We start from the raw sequence: 19227 nt of genomic DNA on the forward strand, positions 1-19227 counted from the left end.
ATGTCACCACCGTGTTAATGGCCCACTGTGTTTTAATGTGTAATATAAACTTAAAAATTAATTGCCTCACCTTCTGAAGCATCTTTAACTGCTTCTGAAAGGAAATATGGCTAATAACCATAATTTTAACATCAATTCTTTTTAGAAGTTTATGTGTGACCAAATTTCTTTTGTTAGTTTACAGTTTCACTCCTTCAAAAAAGGAAAAAACATCCTTTTTGCATATTCTACCATTAATTTTCAAAATGCTCAAAGGAAAATAAGACAGTCCTCTTTGCCCACTGGTATTACGTGTGCAGGTGCCAAGGCATGACCCTGGACCCCCTGGGCCCAGGGGTTTTCCATCGGACGGAGACCCTTAGTGGAGAAGGGAGAGCAGCGTGAAAGGTGGCACCCCCTGCTGTTGGTGACCACCAACCCCAGCAGATTCTCGTCTTCCAGTTGGGATTCCCCCACCCCATGGGAGCAGTGAGACGTGACCCCTATGTGACCTCTGCGACAAGCAGCCCCCACCTGGTGGGGCTGCCCCACTCAGTCTCCAGGCCGGTCAGCCCAGGGCCTTGGTGCCCAGCTGGGGGTTCCTGTATCTGCCAGGCCCTGATCACAAAGCTTCCTTTCTGGGTGGGCGTGTGTGGTGGACTTGCAGTCACCCCACTGGACAAAGCCCAGGAGTGATGGCCTCGCAGGGCTGCAGTGAGCAGGGGCCCAAAGGCAGAGCTGTGGGAGCAGGAAAGCTTCCTGGAGACACCTCAGCTGTGGGGGAGGCAAGTCCTGGGCAGTTCTACACCAGCAGCCCCTCCCTCAGGCAGGCTGACTGTATTGCCCAGAGAACAACAAATCACTCTGACAATAATGGGGATGAACAGACACTTAATTACACGGCCACGAGGCAGCACCGTCATTAACTTTCAATTGCACAGCCAGGTCCTCAAGGCTGGGCCTGGAGTTGTCTAGGGTCTCAAGCGTAGGGCAGGACACAGCTGGCCTGACTGGGGCTTGGAATGGAGACGCAGGCCTGCGGCTGGGGGTGGGTGGCCAGCCTGACCTTCCATACGGCCAGCAGAGGGTCTGCAGAGCCTGGCATGATCTAGGCAGCAGCCGCCAGATCCCACCCAGAGGCCACGCTGCCAGGTGTCACAGCCAGGCCTTCATCTGACAGGGGGACAACTGGAGCCCACACATGGGTGTCCTAACCTTCCCCAAAGGGGTGGTCAACCTGAGGGTGGCCTGGCCCCCTGGCCTGTGTCCATTCTTCCAGCCAGAGCAGGTGTCAGTGGCAGCAGTGCCCCTCTGCTGGGCAAGAGAGGACTGAGCCCTGGACCAAGTGGCCCTGACTAGCAGGGTCCCACGTGGAGACCTGATCAAGAGGGGAAGTTCACCATTAGGGTGCTATGGATGCACTGGGGACTGGCACAGGGCTGACTTTGAAAGGTCACAGGGTAGCCTGCCTTCCCAGGCTTGGTGACATGCTGCACTACCTCCGTGGATCTGCTCCAATCCACCACCTCCCCAAGTTCTTAATTCCCCCTGAGCTGTCTCTAGTCACATGGACTCTGGGTTTCCTCCTGGGTCTGTGGGGACTGGGGACTGCAGGGGTGGCTGGCAGGGATGCTGGTGGACATGGTCATTGACAGAGTGGGAGAGGTCCGAGGACTGGGTTCCTGTACGCCGTGTGCTGGGGGACACCTCCTAGGCAGCTCCTGAGGGAGGCGGGTGGGCAGCCCGGTGCCAGGCCAGGCAGCTTGCATTACCGGCTGCGAGGCTCTGAGAGGCAAGCTGTTGGTGCTGGCAGAGCTTGGCAGGCAGAGCAGGAAGGGGATGTTTGCAGACTGCCGCCGACAGCTTCCCTGCCGACATGTCCCTGCCAAGTGAGCAGCGCCTGTGGGTACCCTGAGAGCAAGCGGCAGGCGGAGCCCTGGGCTAGGCTGTCTCTAGGGCAGTCATGATGGGGGCCAGGGAGGGTTCTGACGACAACCCCCTACCTGCCATCTCAGGGGGCTGCAGGCCAGAGTGGGGGCTGAGCGGCCTCCCCTAGCTTCGAGGCAAGCTCCTTCCCTCAGTGCCATGGAGTACCCACAGGCAGTGGGTAGGGGTACTGTGGTGGGTCATCATCATTCATAATTATTAGTATTTCCTAATTTAAAAAAAATCACGTTTAGGAGCCAATGTTTTGCAGAATAGACAGTGTGGCCGCAGCATGTTGGTGGCTTTGGAGAAAGGCAGTGTGAGATACGGAAAGCCCAAGGCCAGCACAGGGTCCGGTGGTCCCTGTCTTCCCCCACCTCCAGGTCAGAGTCCAGCTACATCCTTGTTCCATAGAATGTCCCCAGAACGCACGCTCACCCCTGCCCTGGGGTTTCTGATGTCCTTACCAAGGGCAGAGGCCCCCTCCTGCCCGCAGATGACAGAGAGGGACAAAGAAAGTACAAGATCAGGCTGGGTGCAGACGCCCTTCCAAGGGCCTTACCTATCAGTCTGTTCCCGGGCCCCAGGTGGCCAGCCCATTGCCCCCAAGTCCCCGCCCAGGTCAGGGTGCAGCTGCCTTCCTGAGCGCCTGCTGGACCATCGTACAGAGAGACCACACAGGGCCTGGCTGTCCCTGCTGTCCTGACGCAGGCACTAAGTATCCACCAGATTGATTATGAAAAGAGCTGGTGCCAGTTACAGGAACTGTGACTCTGACCCTCGTGAGCTCATGTTCCATCCAGGCTGGGGACTGCAGGGCCCTCCCTTTCTTTTCTGGAGGCCAAAATGATCAGATTTATTGTGGCCATAAGAGGTCATCAATGCACTTAGTGGCTTCTAGCCCCTGGTTTGAGGGGAAGTCAGGGTGGTGGGGGCTGAGGCAGGCCAGCTCCGGGAATCACTATTCCCACAGCTTCTCCATCCCCCACCGCTATGGGAGCAGAAGGGAGCCTGGGAGACCAGGGCGGGGGCTGTGCCTACCCAGCTCAGCAACCTGCCACCCATGAAGGCTGGGCTGTCCCTGATCCTAGGTGTCCAGGGCACCCCTAGCAGGCTCCCCTCCCAAGGCTGGCCTCCTCCCTGCAGGTGAATCTTCCCAACTGGGCACTGGGTTGCCTCCCTGCCTGAGCCAGCAGACTGGGCACCGCTCACCTCCACAGCGGCCTGGGCCAAGCACCCTCCCTCTGAGCCGCAGTCTACTTTTCTGACACAGGAATGAAGTGAGAGCTGCTCTGGGGGACTCCACGGCACCTACCAGGCAGCCCAGGACAGCACCTGCCTGTGACACTCACCAGCAGGGCTGCTGTGCTCACCAGGTTCCTCAGAGGCTTCCTGGAGCCCTGAGTGAGGGACACAGGGGCAGAGGACTCAGGCTTTGATGGAGAAGCCTATGTTTTCCACTGCTGTACTCCTTCCCATGAATCCACACTGTCCAAAAGGTGATCAGATTCAATACTGCCAAACCCCACATTCAAAAAATGATCTGTGGCCCTTTAATTTCCATACAATAACTATCTTATTAAATCTAAATTTAATGCATATTTGAAATCCTTAATTTAAAGTGTTACTGCACCCACCATCTGCTCTGCTCTCTAAAATACAAGAGCGGTAAACACATAACTCAGTGGTGTCATAAAACATGGAACCTAGGACCAGCACAAGCACTGGGCCGGTGCTGGCCTGGCCGCGCTCCGTGGGCAGCATCTCCCCCGATGCCAGGGGGCCCCACGGGAGAGAGTCTGCTCTTGGCAGGTGCTCAAGGCCATAGGAGCAGCCCACCCTGCCCAGCCCCCCACAGCAGGCTTGTGCCCTAGGCACCCCCTCCAGTGGCACAGGCTCTGCCTAGCCCACTCAGCCCCCTCCTTCCCCATGGCCTGACCACAGCCCTCCGCTTCCTCTCTCACTTGACATGCCAGGGCCTCCGACTGCCCCCAGGGGTCACTTCCCTGATCCCAGACTCAGACCGAGAGCCCTGGGTCTATGCTCTGACTTCCCTGCATGCCAGCGTGTCTTGGGGCAGCCACTCAAATCCTTCCCACTAGGGGGAGGCAGGAGGTGTGGTGGTGGGTGGAGTGCCTCATGGTTGGGGCCCAGGGCCACTGACATGAGAGCTGTGCTGGCTCCGCAGCCCTCCCTGATGCTGGTTGTCCACCCCCCTCTATGGGCTTGGTGTGCCCAGAAATGCCTTGGAAGTCCCCTCCTGACCAAGTCACCCTGGCCTGCCTGGGCTTCCCAGGCAGCCCCCTCCTCCACCAGAAAGCCCTGGGCCTGCAGCCAGCACCCCATCAGCCTGGCTCCCCCGGGGCCAACCGTGTCCCTGTGGTGGGTGGACTCAGGCTCCAGGCCACCCCTATGCTCCCTGATGAAAGCCAGAGCCATAGCAGGCTGGTGGTATAGGCCTGGGCCCTGAGCCAGCTTGGGCTAATTTGGGTGGGGGGAGGTGACAGCCACACCTGCTGGGCTTGGTGCCCTTCCTCTTTCTTTTGAGACAGAGTCTCACTTTGTCACCCTACATAGAGTGCTGTGGTGTCACAGCTCACAGCAACCTCAAACTCTTGGTCTCAAGCGATCCTTTTGCCTCAGTCTCCCAAGCAGCTGGGACTACAGGTGCCCACCACAATGTCTGGCTAGTTTTTAGAGATGGGGTCTCACTGGTGCTCAGGCTGGTCTTGAACTCCTGAGCTCAGGTAATTCAACTGCCTCGGCCTCCAATAGTGCTGGGGTTACAGGCGTGAGTCACTGCGCCTGGCCTTGGTTCCCCTCTAGGCTCCTCCACTCACAGCCATGACATAGTGTTGATTGTTTTTTTTGTTGTTGTTTGTTTGTTTGTTTGCTTTTAAAATTTAATTAATTTTGGCTCGGCACCCGTAGCACAGTGGTTACAGCGCCAGTCACATACACAGAGGGTGGCAGGTTCAAACCTGGCCTTGGCCAGCTAAAAACAACAATGAAACTGCAACAAAAAATAGCCAGGCATTGCGGCAGGAGCCTGTAGTCCCAGCTACTTGGGAGACTGAGGCAAGAGAATCGCTTAAGCCTAAGAGTTTGCTGTGAGCTATGATGCCACGACACTCTACCCAGGGCAACATAGTGAGACTCTATCTCAACAAAAATAACAACAAAATTAATTTTTGTGTGTTTTTTTAAAACAGAGTCTCACTCACCCAGGTAGAATGCCATGACATCATCATAGCTCACAGCAATCTCAAACTTCTGGGTTCAAGCCATCTTCCTGACTCAGCTTCTTGAGTGACTGGGACTACAGGTGCCCATCACTACACCTGGCCAGTTTTTCTATTTTTAGTAGAGACATGTCTACATCTTGGTCAGGCTGGTCTGGAACTCCTGAGATCAAAGGGATCCTGCCACCTCTGCCTCCCAGAGTGCTGGAATTACACACATGAGGCACCATGCCCAACCTTTTGCTTGTTTTTTGTTTTGTTTTGTTTTTAGAGACAAAGTCTCACTTTGACACCCTAGCTCACAACAACTGCCAACTCCTGGGCTTAACCGATTCTCTTGCCTCAGCCTCCTGAGTAGCTGGGACTACAGGTGCCTGCCACAACACCTGGCTATGTTTTGGTTGCAGTTTGGCTGGGGCTGGGTTTGAACCCGCCACCCTTGGTATATGGTGCTGGCGCCCTGCCCACTGAGCAACAGGCGTTGCCCCTTTTGCTTGTATCTGATTATAAAATCTACAAAACAAACTTACCATTGTAGCCACTGTAAATGGTATAATTGAGGGGCATTAAGGATATTCATACGACATTATACAGCTACCACCACTATCTGGTTCTGGAACCTCTCCCCTCAAAGGAAGACCTGTTCCTTTTGGTAGGCACTCTCCACTGCCCAGCTGTGACCATGGACGGCTCTGGTCCCTGTGGAACAGCCTGTTCTGGCCCTGTCAGAAGCATGGAATCTCGAGACACAGGCCTCTTGGGCCCAGCTGTGCATGATGCTTCCGAGGGGCATCTGGGCTGGCCCTGCCTCAGCTTCGCACCTTCTTATAGGTGATTAATATTCCATTACATGGACACCCAGATTATGTGCATTCACTGGTCCACTGACTGTGAACAGCTCACACGTTTTTGTTAAAATCTCTGTCTCTGCTCCCTCAGGCAGGAGGCAGAAGCAGGTGTGCCAGTTACAGGCCAACTCTGTGTTCAGTCCATTCTCAGCAGCCCAATGCACTGAGTGAGCCCCTGTAGGCTGCCGTTTTCCTGTCTGGTAAATGGGATTAAACTTTTTCCCCAGCAGGTGGGGGAGAGGAAGGGAGGGCTGGCATCTGCTTTGCAGAGGGTGCTTAGCACAAGCCTCTGTGGCCGTGGTGACTGTGACACTGGCAGAGGGAGCCCACTGAGAGTCTGCTCCCTTATCTGAGCACATTGGCGCCTTGTGAGGGGACAGTCATGCAACTGGGGCGCAAAGGATTGCACCAGTAGACCCAGGAGAAACCCTGTTTAAATGGCTGACCGAGATGCTTTCCAGACACTCCACGGTTCTGCCCACTGGGCAGGAGCAGGGCCACCGCTCTGGAGAGCCGTGCGCTGGGCTGTGCTCAGCATCAGCAGCTGGTCTGGTGCAATGCTCCAGAGAGACAATTCGTTCTTGGGTCAGCTGATGAAAACCATGAAAATCAGCACTTTTGTTTGGGGGTGCCTGGCAGGCACCTGCCACTGAGTTCGGTGTTCAACAAACACTGAATACATACGCGATTTCTAACTTCTCTGCGAAGTGGAAGCTGTTACTGTGTTTTACAAAATCTCAGGCAGGAGAAGCACTGAATCCCCCACTGAGAAGAAGGAGCTGGGCCTGGTCTCTCTCCTGAGTGCAGGTCTGCAGTGCACGTGTGTGGACATCTGCCTGGGACGGGGGCTCTCCAGGCCCCACTCTTTCCCCACTCCCACTGCATGTGCTAGCACTTCCTCTGCTCAGGGCACCTTGTCTTGGGCCCCACAGAAGGCTGAGTCAGGCCCCAAGAGCAGTGGGGCTAAGGAGGAAGCATGAAAGGGTACGGTCTCTGTGGCGCTCTCAGAGAAGGAGGTGCAGAACGGGGGCGACTGTGCTGTCACTGTTCCCCTGACAGCGGGCGAGGTGCTGTTACTGTCACATTTACAGAGAAGACAGAGGTCATGGTGCCATGCCAAGGTCCTGGGGCATAAACCCAGGACCCTGCCCTTCATGGCCTGTCACCACTGGACCACCCTGTGTCTTAGGTAACTATGGCCGAGGCACCAGCTTTTCCTCAATCCCTGGTGCAAACCCAGATGCTAGCTCCCTTCAGGGGTCTGAGGGTGTCAGTATGGGGGGAGCTAGGCTGCAGCACAGTCACAGCAGTGCCCACTGGCCAAGCATTCACCAGATATGTCCTGCGCAGGCACCCATGTGGACTTTGTACAGATTGCCACTTTGAGCCCCCAGTCTCTACAAAGTGAGGGTCAGTATTATCCCATTTTACAGAGAAGAAAACTGAGATTGAGAGGCCCAGCTCCAAGGCTAAGCTAGGAGCAGAACAGACACCCCTTTCACCTCCCACCTCCCACCCTGTGCCCAGGGCTCTGCCAGCCCCCCTGCCCCCAGGCCTCTCTCTGTAGCAGGCCTTTCCTTGGGAAGTTTTACATATTTTTGTAGAGCTGGTTTTCTGCCTGGATCACAGCCATGGTCCTAGTGGTAATTGACTGCTCTCTAATCAAATTGATTTCCATTCCAACGAGTCCGGCTGTCCACCTCCATTCCAGGAATGGTATTTTGAGCAGGTGGTGCTCAGTACAGATGTATAATCAAACAGAATGCAGAGGGTGCTGTGGGCCTCCCTTCAACTCAGTGACAATGAGATGGCCCAAGCTTTGAGGTCTAGTGAGTCATGCCTTCCCCCTGGGGAGGGTCCCAAGAGGCTCTCCTGGGCCTGGGGGGAGGGCCCTGTGGACTGGGCCTTCCCTGTGCCTACTCTGCTGGGGCTACCCGGCCATTGCCTTCCAGGCAGTCCAGGCTTCTCCTCCATGGCTGGGGGCCAGCACGGATCTGTGCACCTCTTTCTGGACACAATGGTCTGGGCTGGAGGCCCCTTGGAGCCTTTTGGACCATGGCCTAGGGGAGCTCACCAGGCCCAGGGCAGTGGTTCTGAGGCCCAGGGACTTCCGGGGGCTCTGAGGTCTCTGTAGCCTCTGTGGAGAGACAGACCCTCCAACACCTTTGCTCCCTTCCCCTCTGGCAGCCCCAACCCCCCTCCGGCTAGGCCCTAAGCCCAGGGCCCCTCCTCAGCCTCCCGAAAAACTTCTAGGGTGGGGGTCCCACATCTTCCTCCTCCTCCTCTGCCTTCCCGTCCAGCTCCTTGCCCTGAGGCCCATCAAGGCCCATCAAGGCTGGTGGCGGCCTGTACACCCTCACTTAGATGACTGAGGAGAGGGCAGATAGCCCTACTTCCTGAGCCTTCCAGGTGGGCTCCAGGAGCCAGAGCTGGGGGAAGGCAGCCCTATAGGCTGTGGAACTTTGGGCTGGGTGCCTGCCTACACAGGGAAGGAGCCCATGGGCTTCTCCCTATTCCTGCCACTGGCCAGCTCCGTTCCTCACCCCACCTCCAGTGCTGTGTGGGGAGTGTGGCCAGAGGTGGTAGCTTCCTGGTGAGCCAGGGATGGGGCCTCCTGGGCTGTCTAGGCCTTCCTGGGGGCACTGCATCTATGCACAGAATGGTGGGGGGGGGGTGTCTCAAAACATCTTAAGCCCTCAGCTGACAGAATGGATGCCCTCTTGGCCAAGAGGACCCCAGAAGTACCCTGAGGCTGAGTTGCTGGCCAGAGAAGGGAGGTCAGACATGTCATCATGCCCCCTTCCCATCTTGGAGATGTCCTTTGTAACTCCCAGACAGGCCTAAGGCTGTACAGGTACAAGACAAAGCTTAAACCACACTTGCAGGATGTTTAACAAATCACACGATCTCTGGTTAGCAGACTTCCTTATCATAACTTGAAACATTCTACAAAACTCCATGTCTTCAACAAATTACAAGCCAAAGCACCTCTGAGCCCACCTATAACCTATAATCCCTGCTTCTATACATCTATGTTCTGCCTATTGGGGCCTACCCAATGCATACTTCCATGATTTACACACAATTCCTGTCCTCCTGAAATGTATGAAACACCAAACTGTGACCCAAACACAAGGGGCCACTTGCTCAAGTCTCCTTGGGTGTGGCTCTCCAGGCCCTGGTCACACATCTGGCTTAGAAGGGGAATCTTGCTGGACTAAATTATTTTACAGTTTGGGTTCTTTTCTATTGATATGACCAAGGTACCATCCCCAATGACACTGATGGGGACCCCAAGGGGCGAGTGCCACTCTGCCTCCGTCTCTGAGTGGGAGCAGCCACACAGATAGGATAGGAGCTGCCTCCATGGGGCTCCCTGTTGTCAAGGCACAGGCCTCTCTGTCTCACACTCGGGACATCCCTCCAGCTCTGAAATCCTGCCATGCTCTAGCCAGGGTGGTCAGAGCCACAGGGTGCTCTTTCTGCCACAAAGGCTACTCTGTTGGAGGGGGATAGGTCGTTGGCTTCCATCCCCACAGGCCAGTATATCTGGGGGGTAGGTGGGCCCTGGAGGATCCTCCCTGGCCTGCTCACCCAGATCTGACCCCACTATTCATGCCCAGCTGTCCCAGATGAGCAGACAGTTCAAGTCTCCCCAGGCCTCCAGTGACACTGAGATGGGCCTGGAGCTGCAGTCCTCCAGGGCACTCAGTCACCCCTGGACCCTACTGCAGGCAGCCTGATCTATCAGAAATGGTCAGGGAAAGGGTCCTGGAGCACCTCATCCTCTTGCCAGGAGGGTATAGCTTAGCAGCCTGGGCCACTGAGGGCGCCAGACCCCACCCCACCCACCCCCATCAGCATCGTCAGGTCACAGTCCTCAGAGTCAAAAAGGAAAACACCAGTGGATGTCTTGGAAAGGATGGCAAGACCGGGGGAATGTAAAACCTCAAACTTCAGTCAATCTGCCCACAGCAAGACTCCAGCCACAAGGCCACCATGCAGGGACTGCAGGGGAGAAGGGTGAGCAGGATCTGGTCAGAAAAGTACCTGACACTCCAGGTGAAACCATTTCTAACCCCCAGTGATGGCAGCTGTCTGTGGGACAGAGAGGATACCTCCTCCCTGCACTCCCATCAGCCCAGTGAGGAGGTAGGGGGGCCCAGCCCTGGGGGATGGGGACTCTCAGGGGCTGGAGCGTGGGGAGCCCTGGAGGATGGGGAACCTCAGGGGCTGGAGTGTGGGGAGCCTGTGAAGTCGGAACCAGCCCTGCGGACCATTCCTGGGGTCTCATTGAACAAACCTTGTATGCCATGATGGGGCAGTAAAAGACCGCAGCCTGCACTGTGGGCTGGTGGAAGAGACCCCCCATAGTGAATTTGCATTTAACATGTGATGTGTCGGGGGGCCCTAGACCCCATGTCCATTGCACACAGCCTGAGTGCACAAAGCTAAGGTGCCCACTAGGAGACATTGGCTGCAGCGATAGCCCTTACTCAGGTGTGGTCCTGGGGCCTGAGGCCGCTGTCCCTGGAAATATCATTTAAATGCAGAATCCCTGACCCATGGCAGACCTACAGATCTCTGTGCTAATCAGGTACCCTGGGGATTTGGGGCATAGCAAAGTTTGAGAAGCATGACCTGTTCACCCCCTTGCTGAACATGTGAGGAAACAGGCATGGAGATGCCAGTCTCATAGAAAGGTGGCATGAGACAGAGTCTGACATTCAGTCTGGGGTGCCTCCCCCTGCACCAGGCTGTCTCCTGCAAAGGGAAGTCTCCTCAGCACCTCACCCACACAGAATGGCTCTTCTCAGCCTGTTGGGGTCCAGGGCCCCCTTCTTCTCCCCTCCCTTCCACTGCAGTTCCACTGGGGCCACCCACAGTGCCCTCCCCCAGGCCTCCTGTGCCCCTCCCAGCTCCAGCCCTTGTTGATAGCCACAGATGCCCCAGGGGAGTTTTGAGTCCCTCCTGGCTGGTCTACCTCCCTACTCTGCCACTGAGCCTCTGTGTGCCAGATCTATGTGGGTCCCCGTGGCCTCTGGTCACTACATGGAATTGCATTCCTCCAGTGGGCAGAGGAAGCCACCCTTCCCCCACCTGTTCCACCCTAGCTCCAGAGTCCCCCACCATTCCTGGATCCATGCCCACGCAAACACCTAGTCAAGGGGGCCCAGTGACTCCTGCCCACCCACCCTTGCCCACTACTCTCTGGCCCCAGCCAATGACCCCCAGGTTCCCTGACAAGTGGCCCATGCCCACTGCCAAGGGGATGGTTCTGCCTGGCCCCCAGTTCCCCAGGTGAATGGGCACAGGGCAGGACTGTAACGTCCCAGCCTGCTTGGTAACAGCAGCCATGAGCCACAGGCCAGGGCGGGGCTGCTCTCTCACTGGCAGCCTCTCCCTCAGTTTCCTCTCCAGAGTGGGAGTCGCCCTCCTGTGGGTGTCTCAGGACACATGCGGGTCAGTTTGGGCAAGTGTTGGTGTGAAGGAGGCCATCTGGTCCCCACCCTCAGCCCCTGCCCACTCCCCCAGGGCTCTGACCCTCTGTTCAGGAGTGCAGAGAGAGCACACAGCCCAGGACAAAGCCCTGTCCTGCTGATGCAGCAGCTTCCTTGCGGAGAAGCTCTCAAAGGGACCCGGCAGGCAGGCTGTGGTTCAGAACTGAAGAGGCCTCTCAAAGGTTCTGATGCCTCAGACACTTTCCATCAGAGGCTATAGGGAAAGGCCCCAGACCCAAGGACAGAGGATGGTGGGACAGAGTGCCTGGTGCAGATGCCCAGCTCCCCGCTTCTTGGAAAGCCAGGGAGACTCAGTGCCCAGAGTAGGCTGGGCTTGGTGGCCATCCCGGGGTGGCAGGATCCGGACTCACATCGGACTTCCCCCACCCCTGCCAGGCTACCTTGCCTCAGAGGTCCTGGATACTGAGGGGTTGGGGCATTTGGGCCTTGCAGGTGTGCACCCAGTGGCCCAGGACTCAGGTGTCTGTTCACACCAAGCTCCCTGCCAGCCAGGCAGGCCCTGGGGCACAGCATGCATGGAGCCCACCCCATCCTAGTGGAGTGGACCGGATGAGGAGGTGCCTGCCCAGGGTGAAGTTGCCTGGTGGAGCAGATGGGCAGCAACCGGCCCTGGAGCAAGACAGCAGACTGCTGCCCAGGCCATGGGGACAGCTGCGCTGGAGGCCTGAGCTGGCTTGGCAGTGGGTGGGGACAGTGTGATGTGCCCCTGTAGGAAGGGGTGGCTCAGAGTGGACCCAAACAGCGATGCCACTGCATAGGGGCCTTCAGTCGGGAGGGCCAGGAAGGAAACCACGTCATCCATTTGAGACTTGAGGGCCTGCTCGCTGCGGCCATGGTTGCAGGGCATCCTCTTCTGGGCACAGCCATGAATGTACTCACCACAGACCTGCATTGGGGAGGCCCAGTTAACCAGTAAGCAGATAACCCACCGCCTCACTCCGTGGGACGGGTGCCACAAAGCCCCCAGAAAGGGGGCAGAGAGCCTATAAGGTGAACCCAGGTGGCCCCTAGGTGAGACCCCTGACAGTCTGCAGGAGAGCGCACACAGCTGTCACGGGAAGATCTTGCCAGGCACAAGAGACATCATTGGGGGCCCAAGGCAGGACCCTTGAGGCTGGCTCCAAGACCCGGGTGCGGTGGGTACATTCACACCAAGAGCTTGACCTGACCTGCCCTGCCTGCCACAGACCTGCAGAGAGCTCAGAAAGGTCCTTGCGGACACAGCCAAGGAGCAAATGGGCAGAAATGGTTGCAAAACTTGAACTTCAGCGCCTGGCTGAAGTTGGCCCTTGGGGGACACATCCAGAGATGTGGAGATAGGCCCAGCCCCAGCTCCCAGCCTGCCCAGGGCCTGTTCCGCCCACTTGCAGTTGCCCCTCTGTCCATTGGGGGCAGTTCTGGGCCAGGAGGAAGGAAGGGGCAGGGGAAGGGAGGGAGAGGTAAGGGGGGAGGGGCAGAAGGGGAAGGGAGGGAAGAAGCTGAGTTCTGCGTGGGTGGCAGGTGGCAGGTGGCAGGGTGAGGTTGCTGCCCCACTTCACAGACAATAAAACCAGGACCCAGAATAGGAGATCCTCCCTCCTCCACCCCGGCTAGGTCACCAGGGGCTTAAGGCAGGCCCTTCCCACAGGCACAAATACCCCTGAGACACCTTGCCCACCTGCCCCCTTGGAGAAGGAGAGATGGATCAGGTGGCCCTGAACCCCACAGCCAGATCCCTGCCCCTCTGTGTGGGCAGCAAGCCTGGGGCAGAAGTGGGGGCTCCTGAAGGCATCCTGGGACAGTTGGACACCCTGTACCCTAAAGCCTTCTGTGGCTTCTCCATGTCTTCCCCCAAGACCCACTGCCATGCAAAAGTCCCGGAAACTTAGGTTTGAACTGACTTTATTATTTTGTAAATGTGAATTTTACAAAGCGCTTTACAATTAATGTCACATCCTGTGTGATAGAGTCCCACTCTGTGACGCGGCTCTGAGCACGCTGGAAGCCCTCGGTTTCCCTGGTCGCGCAGATGTTTCTGTTTTAGCTATTGATACAGTGTCAGCCATGGCTAAAAAGTAACAGTCTGGAAGCTACCGAGTAACAGCTCGAAGGAGTGAGGGTGCGGGAGGACAGAGACTAAGGCTTCCGCCCTGGAAAAAAACCAACAAAAAAAGCTCGCATCTTCTGTGGCTGAAATCTAACTCAGTGGTGCTGTGAAACCTTGCTTTAGAGCACAGGGACAGTTTATTTTACTTATTTTTAACAGTCGTGAGTTACAGTACTACTTTAACCCCTAACAGACTCTCTCAAACCGTCTCCTCTGTAAAGTCTCTTCTTCCCAAACATTCCGTCCAAAGGATGAATGTTCTGTTTGCACCCAGTGCATCCAAATGTTCAAGTCAAAAATATTTATACATTTTATACTTAGGTTTTTTTTTTTTGTCTGCTAAAAATAGTATTGCAAGTTTTGGCTTCTTTTGACATAAAAATCACAATCATGTGCAAAATGCTGACAATGGAAGCGACTGATCAGGATAGAAGCAGGTTGTCCACTCTGAATGCTTTAGATTCTGCATAATTCTCCTTCCCCCCCACAAACAAAACAAACAAAACAAACAAACAAACAAACAAAAACCTCTGTCATTTTAGGAACATCTTGTACCAAGCCCTAAGTGCTCCAGGGAGGTCTCTCTCTCTCTCACACACACACACATACACACTCACACGCACACAGCCGGCTGGCTGACATAATGACAAATTTATGCAGCAGCAACATTCTGAAACAGTAGTTAAAGCCGAAGACAGCTATGAACTCCCAGTTCTGCGTTCAGGATTTACTGCAGAGGCAAACAGAGCTTTTCTCCGAGTTTTCAGTTGGTTAATGGGCCATAGGCCATTCCCACTTGCAGCAAAGACGTTTCCATAAAAATAACTCATCTGAGGGGAACCCAAGCAGGAAATGACTGGGGGGGGGGGCACACTGGGCCTGTGCCCAAGTGAGGGCTATTGAATGCGGACAGGTTAGGGCCAGACACGCCAGAGTCCCCTTGTCCCCTCAGAGGGGACCAGCCCTGTGGGCCAACCCTCAGTCTCCACCACCCACCTCTACTTTCTTCCAGCTCTAAACACAAACACCAAAGAATGAGTTTTCATGGAGAAATAAGACAGCCCCCTGCAGTCCCCAACATCATGACACCTGGGCAGGGTCTGCTTGCCTGTCATTCACAGCTCCATCCACATTCAGGGCAAAGACAACAAAACCAAACACAGACTGAAGCAAGGACAGCTCTGGCGCAGACGTAGTGCGGAACACAGACAGAATTCAAGTGCCGAGGACGCCGGCCGGTCGGGCCCGCCAGGCTCACAGTATCTGTCCCAACTCCCAGTGCTTCTGTGGACCTTTGCTCTCTGCCAGCTGCCTCTGTGGCCTGTTTCCTCAGGGAGGGCAGCCAAGGGCAGAGCTGGAGAGGGTGGGGTGGGGTCTGGATCCCAGGCCGGCCACTCATCACCCCTGCAGCTCCAATGTGGTCTAGTCCCCCTGTCCTCCTCGAAAAGGTGCAGATAGAACTCAGCTCTGAGAGACTGTGTAGTGTATGCGTATTGCTAATGGTCAGGCCTAGGGGCAGTGGTGCAGATGCAGAAATACTGACGGGTGCTCTCTTGCCTACAGGGTCTGGAGGAGTCAGGGTCAGGCTTGCAGGACAGGACAGCCCCGGATTCTGGAATTATTCATCTTGTAAACAGAGGAGGAGGGAGGGTCTGGTTGTCTTAATTGATTTTCCTTGGGAAAAATGATCAAAAGATGCTAAGGCACTCTGGAAGGCCCCCCGAGCCCAGGCCCACCACTGCCCCGCGGGGCATCCGGGGTACGGAGGGAGCACCCCAGCAGGTACAATCGTCAGCCGCAAACGCTCACTCCTGACCCACAGCTGCCACCGCGGGATACATTAGTGCAAAACGCTCAGCCTGGCCCACCTGGGGCACAGGGAGAGCTCAGGACCCATTCACATTAAATTATTATTATTAAGTCTTACCTATAGCTCTTGCCTTCCTTACCCAGAACAACAAAACAGACGGCGATTATAAACAATTAAGGAACAGAGGTCACGGGACATTGTGCTAGCCTGAGTGGCGGTCAGGCATCCTCTGTGCAGCCACTGCCTCCCGCAGGGGCTGGCTGCACCCTCTAGTGGGGGTGCCCACTTTGCATGGAGGCGGAGAGACGACCCTCGTGTCAACAGCCAGAACAGGCAGGCCCGTCTCCCACAGGTCCCCAGTGATGCTCAAATTGAAGTGCAAATTTGGGTGGGGGCAGCAATGAAGGGAAACTCCAGAGGGGACCAGGGTGCAGCCCCAGCTCTCATCTACCAACTCCTCCCTACTCCATGACCTCCTCCCAGTGCCTAGGAAGGTTTGGTCCTGGTCCCCAGTGGGCCCCATCCCCACCTGGGCCCATGACAGGGGAGGAAGAAGCAGGGAGAGGCCCACCTCTGGGCCCTTTGCCCCAGGAGCACAGGCCCCAAGGGACAGGTGGGGGCTGAGGCTGCCCACACAGTGCCTGCCCATGGTCCCCCCTTTGTAAAGGCACCACATCTCTCTGGAGGGCAGGCACATGCTTGGCCTGGTGGGAGGCCCAGGAGGCTGAGTACAGACTCAGGAGGAGGCCCCCACAGAGGACCCCCTAGGCCTCTCCACACAGGGAGGGCAGCATCAGCAGGGGTGAGGAGCCCACTGGGAAAGCTGTTCCCACACCAGGGCACAGCACAGGGCCTCCCACTATGGGGCTCCACAGGTCTTGGGGGGTACGCTCAGCCTCACCTATCCACCTTGTGCACAGGGAGGGGAATGGGCCACAGCCACCCTTGTCCCACTCACAAAGTAGGGGGTCAAGTGCCAGGCGGGCAGATGGGCAGAAGGGAGCAGCAGACCTGCTGCTGGGTGAGGGGGTCCTCTGGCCACACCTGGAGAGCTGCCTGTGTCACTAAAGGCAGGAGGACAAAGGCACCTAGGCAAATGGCTACACCAGCATGTCCCACTACCGTGCGACCCTCACCACTTAGGAAACAATCAAGCTTCAAAGTGAGTGCTCTGGCCTCAGCAGGCTCGTCCTCCATAGGCCCTGCTGCACTGACCCCTCTCCCCGCCCCGTGCATCCCTGAAGCCCTGGTCCCCTTCCAGCGTCCACACCTGCAGACCACACCGTCTTAGGCCTGTACCTGCCACCCACCTGAGGGCCAGGCACCCTCAGAGGCACATGGCATGGGGGCCTGCTTGCACTCTGGCTAGCCCTGGCAGCCTGTTCCCAGCTAGCCCCACATGTCCTGGCTGCACTTCCCCAGGACCCCCTCTGCTCCCATTGGGAGATGAGTGAACCCTGACCCAGGCAGGCACCCAGACTGCCGGAAATGACCACCCCCAGCCACAGTGGGCTGGGCACAGGGACACCCAACCCTCTGCAATTTTTTGCTCTATTGGGTCTGACAGTTTCTAAACCATATATGAAAGAGGTCTAAATTACAAGAACAGAAAGACAGAGAAGCATAACCCCGCGGTGGCTAAGGAGGCGGCGGGTGGTGGGCCATGTCAGCTGCACACTTCCATGGTGGGGGGCCAGTGGCTGAGAGGCCGCAGAGCTGAGAGGGGTCCAGCAGAGCAAGAACAGTGCATGGGGGGCTGTCGGTGCACACTGTCTGCCCTGAGAGTGAGTGGCCATAGCCGCAGCCCCACCACGGCTCCCTGCACATGAGCCCCACACAGGAGGGGAGCTCTGCGGGCTTGGCCCCCGACTCTCAAGGAGAGGGAAAATCAAGGAGTTTGAGTCCCTGGGGACCCAGCCTCACCCATCCCCCAAAGAGGGCCCACAGGCAAGGAGCGGGGTGTCACAGAACGCACTCCCCAGCCTATGGCCACCGCTGGCCCCAGCTCTGGCTTCTGGGGTAGGTGAGGGAGGGGCGGGGTGGGCACCAGGGGCCTGGTGGCCTCTTGCCCCCTCCCCAAGGAGGGGGAAGCTACAACTTGGAGATTAACCTCCTGAATATCAAAAGGGAACCCTGGGACCTTTCTTGCAGTGAGGTCCCCAAGGCCTAACTGTTTACAGTATAATGAATGCATTTGTTTCCTTCATCGATTTTAAATACAAGCAGAATAAAAATCACATTTTTCTCAGGCAACAGTAGCAGTTCAGTAGGTAAGTGGCTCGATCACATTGCTGTATTAGTAATGCATGCAAGCAGCTCTGGTGCTCTGTCCCTCAGGAGGCGCTGGTCCCTTACAAAGTCCCCGCGTAGGTGCCCTCAGGCCTCCTGGCTGTGGCCACGGGTGTCTGGGGCCTGCTGGAGCTGGTGCTGCCCTGCTCAAAGGGCTGGTGGGGGCTCTGGCCATCAGCGGGCAGCGGCTCAGGGGCTGCTACCTCCTGGATGACTGAGCCGGCCCCATCTACCTCCTCTCCAGCCTCGAAGGCAGGGTTGGTGGCACTCAGGTCGACATTCATGGCGTCAGTTCTCAGCGCCACGATGGTGGCGGCGTCGCTGCGCCGCTCAGCATAGATCCGTTGCTCGAACACCTGTGCTGCAGTGGGTGGGAACTCGGCGTCGAGGGGCACACTGGCAGCTGAGGCCCCCATGACTGTGCGGTACATCTCCACGCCTTCCGGCAGCATCGACTTGATCTTGGGCAGCCAGCGCTTGCGGACCCGGCGGGCGTTGGTACACATGTCTGCAGCAATCACGTTCATCTCACTCTCCTTGAAGCTGGGGGCGAAGTTCTGACAGTATACTGCAAGGACAGGGCAGCAGGGAGGGCATGAGGGTGGCCTCCTGCGAGACCACAGAATCATGATGCCCTAGACCAGCCTCACCGGTAAGGCCCCTGTACTGGAGTGGCCACTCCCGAGGCCAGGTCTTTGGAGATGAGAGGACACTCCCCACTGCCCAGCCAGCAAACCCCATGTTCCTTTGCTACACCTCTGTCTAGTTAGCTCCAGCACCCTGGCCTCCTGTACCCCTATATCAGCCTTCCTATCTCCTGCTGAAAATTAGGGCTGATCGGAGGGTCCTCCCACAGAAGTAGACAAGGACTACGCCTACTGAGAACAGCCCTGTCCCATCCCAAGTGATAGACAACCGCCACCACCATTCTCCACTGTCCTCACTTTCCCATATGGGTCAGACCTGGGTCTCCAAATGCCACCAGAGCCACGGCAGGTCCCCAGGCAGCCCCAGCCTCCCCCTCCGGTACCTGGTGCTTTGGGACTGTAATTACTGACTGCAAAGGCCCCTCTTTGCTTTAAAACAGAATTAGCCTCACAAGGGATTTTTTTAAGCAAGAAAACAAGATAGTGCCTCTGGAGCTGGCAGCCCCAGGAGGCTGTGACTATGGCTGGCCTGGCTGGGGAGCAGTGGCCTCTCCCATGTCTGGGGTGCAGGGCAGGCGTGTGCCCTACCATGGCTGCCTCCCCCCCCCCCAACAAGCCCAGGAGCCAGAGGCAGAAGCCGGCCCGAACAGATGGCAAAGCCTCAAAATAACTGAGAAATGTAAATAAGGGGTTTTGTTCAAAAAGGAAAATTAGATCTATTTCACATATTAAAATAGTTTCGCAGCTGAATTCATCACACTTGGAAACCTACCAAGAACATTAGCACCTCGAGACCTGGCTTCCAGGGCTGCTCTTTTCTCCTCTTCTACCCCACTTGGCACCCCAGGGCCCACCCTGCTTTCCTGAGGCCCCGCCCT

The 19227-nt window shown here is 56.7% G+C and overlaps 1 protein-coding gene across 1 annotated transcript in view; it reads right to left on the reverse strand.

Annotated features, from left to right (window-relative positions):
* Positions 1–13381: 13381 nt before the first annotated feature.
* NACC2 (NACC family member 2) overlaps positions 13382–19227 on the reverse strand; it is an 83218-nt gene continuing 77372 nt past the window's right edge. The window contains exon 6 of the mRNA XM_003794838.3: positions 13382–18270. Coding sequence (XP_003794886.1) covers positions 17765–18270 — 506 coding nt within the window. The 3' untranslated portion in view covers positions 13382–17764. The remainder of the gene's footprint in view (positions 18271–19227) is intronic.

This window comes from Otolemur garnettii, unplaced genomic scaffold (genome assembly GCF_000181295.1).
Source record: "Otolemur garnettii isolate 467f Iridium unplaced genomic scaffold, OtoGar3 scaffold00087, whole genome shotgun sequence".
Lineage (NCBI taxonomy): Eukaryota > Metazoa > Chordata > Mammalia > Primates > Galagidae > Otolemur > Otolemur garnettii.